Source organism: Octopus bimaculoides, chromosome 2 (genome assembly GCF_001194135.2).
Source record: "Octopus bimaculoides isolate UCB-OBI-ISO-001 chromosome 2, ASM119413v2, whole genome shotgun sequence".
NCBI classification, from domain to species: domain Eukaryota; kingdom Metazoa; phylum Mollusca; class Cephalopoda; order Octopoda; family Octopodidae; genus Octopus; species Octopus bimaculoides.
The window spans coordinates 36916753-36920257 of record NC_068982.1 but is presented as its reverse complement, the minus strand read 5'-3'; the positions used below and the strand labels follow the sequence as shown (position 1 = coordinate 36920257).

Here is a 3505-nt window from a genome sequence, read left to right as displayed (position 1 = left end):
GAGAGAGAGAGAGAGAGAGGGGGAGAGAGAGAGAGAGAGAGAGAGAGAGAGAGAGAGAGAATCCACAGCTCAGTGAAGAAGTTACACTACCACATTTGTTGGAACTGTGGGCTCAAGTCCAGCCATATGCATTTTCTATGATATGAAAGTAAGGATGCATAACAGCATATTACAATTTGTTAAAACTTTACCAACAAAATCATGCTGTAGCAGAGTAACATTATATTCAGATCATTGTTTTTGATTTCATTCCATAGTGAAGATTTTACTGACACAGATAAAAATAGTAGGATAACAACTGACAAGGTATAAAAGCTGGCCAATGAATAACAAAAGAATATAATTTTCAAAGATATTCCCTTATAACACTGCATCTTCACTACAACCTATGTCTCAGTAATCAAATGTTTCAGCAAAAGAATAATTTTAAAAGAAACTATATATCATGCATCTCTAAAAATTTCTAACGCTATAGTTCTCAAAATAACTGTAAAATTTCTACAGATTCTGCTAGAGATGATGGCGGTTTCTTCATATTTGAAAATCCTGAGGGAGAGTGGCTTTGTAAACTAATATGTGATAATGCAGGGCTTTTCTTCTTGCCTGCCCTTAGTAGTTTTAAAGTGAGAGTCAGTCTGCACAATTTCATCCAACTCTTTAGACTTGGCAATCTGACCATAGTGGCTCAGCAGGCTAAGACAGCCACAATGACTAGCAAGCTGTAAGTTTTACACTGGCAAGGTCTTCTACGTAAATTGTCTTAAAGGACTGCAGAGCTCCACCTATACTGGAGTAGCCAGAAGGATGTCAAACAAGGCACTGTACCACTTAAGAGACTCCACTTTGATTTACTGTCAAGGTTGACTCCCCAAAGCTTTTCCTTTCCCAAGGTACTGGCTCAGTCGTTAGAGTGTCAGGCTCACACTCATGAGGTAGTGAGTTTGATTCCTAGACCAGGCTGTGTGTTGTGTTTTTAAGTCAAACACTTTATTTCATGTTGCTCTAGTTCACTCAGCTGTAGAGATGAGTTGTGATGTCACTGGCGCCAAAATGTATTGGCCTCTGCCTTTCTCATGGATACCACCAGTGGCATGCAGATGGGAGGCTGGTATGCATGGGTGACTGCTGGTCTTCCATAAACAACCTTACCTGGACTTGTGCTTTGGAGGGGAACATTCTAAGTGCAATACCATGGTAGGTCATGACTGAAACGGTCTTTACTCTTTACCCTTACAAGGCAGTAACAATTTGTACTTCAAGTCTCTTCCAACATGCTAATTAACCCATAGCTGAGACCCTGACAGGTGCCATTACTCTGGGTCAGAGCAGACCTGGGAACAATAGTGGTTAAGAAGTGGTTCTACACTCCTCAAAATCCTGGAACTCCTGAACCAGGGCCCCACTATCAGATGCAGTTTGAAGTCATACCCAGGACAAAGTACTGCTAGTATTAAACTGTTAAAGAAGGCTTACAACAAATTTTTAATATAAGTTTGATCTTAAAAAGGTATTTGCTTCATTTACATAATGAAAAGATCAGATTGTTCAAACACGAGTCACAACACAGAATAAAACTTTGCTTCATCAATCATAATTTTTCAGAGCAAATTAGCCTTTCCATCGATGTACCTGCATATACTTTAGTTGACACCCACTCATTCATTGTGCATGCTTCTATTCCAGTAGACTGACACACTTTAAATCTTTTTCATATATGCATTTCAACTACCTTAATTCTCAAGTAAATTTACTGAGAGTAACTACTTACTAATTATAGGTTTCTAGGACAGGCACAGTTATTTCAAAAAGCTAATAGTAAAGTAAACACAGTACATACATAATATAGCATTATATATTAAATATTTTTACCTTATGTTGCTCAACTTGATTTTTAATACTTTCCAAATCACATCCAACTAATTGCTGGCTTAGTGTTGATTGTTCCATTTCAGAAAGCCAGTTATCAAGTTCTTCTAACTGTTGATGCTGCAATTCCATTAATACTTGTTGTAATCTGAAATTAATAAAGTAGTTACAATTAATTCCAGTAAAACAGCATTGTTATACAGTAAGAAAATAATTATAAAATAAGCAAAGCTTATTTGAGTAATATTCAAGAAATGCATTTTATAATCTTTATCAGTAATATAATTCATATTTACATAATTTTTCTGTCTCTTAATGTTCTGCCATGTCTAAAAATTGCTTTAGTAGACACTATAGAAAATTTGAACTTTTGCTATAACTTTAAATAGATATGTTATAACACAAGAAAAATATTTCTAAGACAATGATACAACATAAAACACCAATTACCCCCATGTCTTTGCAGAGTAAAGTGCTCCCTCCACTATAACTATGGAAAAATGAAATAAAAATATTTAACAGTATCAAGCATTTGGGTGAGTTTGGTAAATATGGAATTCAGAATATGATCCATGAATGACAGCTGAAAATTTAAGACAGATTTTGTCATTATGGATGAGAAGTGTTGTTCTAATATTTAAATGAAATCATTCACGCAAGTATGTAAACAAAGGTGAAAGACAGGTTAGGTTGAGACTTGTGCTAAAAGACTGTGCTGTAGTAACACTTAAACTAAATGACAATTTTATATTTGGCAATTACATATAGAAATCAAATACTGACATACATATAAGCATGCTTATCTACATATAATAATCTATTTGTATAAATATCATTATACATAAGCACAGATACATACCTATATTAGTACTTATGTATATGAGCAATGACTATGTAACAGTCATTATTTAATGTAAAATCCATATTCATTTCATTCTGACCTTGATGAATAATTTAATACAAGAACTTGTATGAATTCACCTATATATAGATACAAATGATTGTGTGGGAGAATTTCTGCCTGGATTCCCAGATTCCCTTCAGCTTAATGTATGTGTGTGTGTGTGTGTGTGTGTGTGTGTGTGCATGCATGCAAATTTTTTGTGGGGAAGGCATATATATCTTAATATATAAATCTGAAATTGTGTGTCTGTGTGAAGCCTTTTTGAATGTTTATAGAAATCCACATTTTCCACTTTTTCGGAAAAATTTTTACATCAATGGAATTTTCTCGATCTGAACTTTCCAGTGCAGTAATTAGATTTTTTAAATTCCGTTTACTTTGTGTGATTTAAGGGAGATTTGGCTGTTGTTTCTAGCAACTTTTATATTTCATCCCTGCTACCTGGAATGCCATTCTTACACATGTGCTCAACATAAAAATATAGAGAGTAAAAGTAAAAGAGGGAGAGAGAGAGAGAGAGAAAGTGATACATACAACGTCATAGATTAAACTTTCATCTCAGTGTTCTTTACCTATTCTTCAGAACATAGATATGTAAAAACACACACAACCACACATGCATGACCTGTGAAAACAACATACACGTTGCTCTCAATCTCTATTCATTTCTCCCCCTCTTCCTCTCTCGCTCTCTCAAACGTATACACGTGCAAGTAAACAATCATTCACATCGTG

The 3505-nt window shown here is 34.8% G+C and overlaps 1 protein-coding gene across 5 annotated transcripts in view; it reads right to left on the bottom strand.

Annotated features, from left to right (window-relative positions):
- The window catches only part of LOC106873450 (dystrophin), a 562674-nt gene that overhangs the window by 519479 nt on the left and 39690 nt on the right, over window positions 1–3505 (bottom strand). For all 5 annotated transcript variants that reach the window (XM_014920808.2, XM_052976364.1, XM_052976366.1 and 2 more), the window contains one exon: window positions 1870–2014. In XM_014920808.2, coding sequence (XP_014776294.2) covers window positions 1870–2014 — 145 coding nt within the window. The remainder of the gene's footprint in view (window positions 1–1869; window positions 2015–3505) is intronic.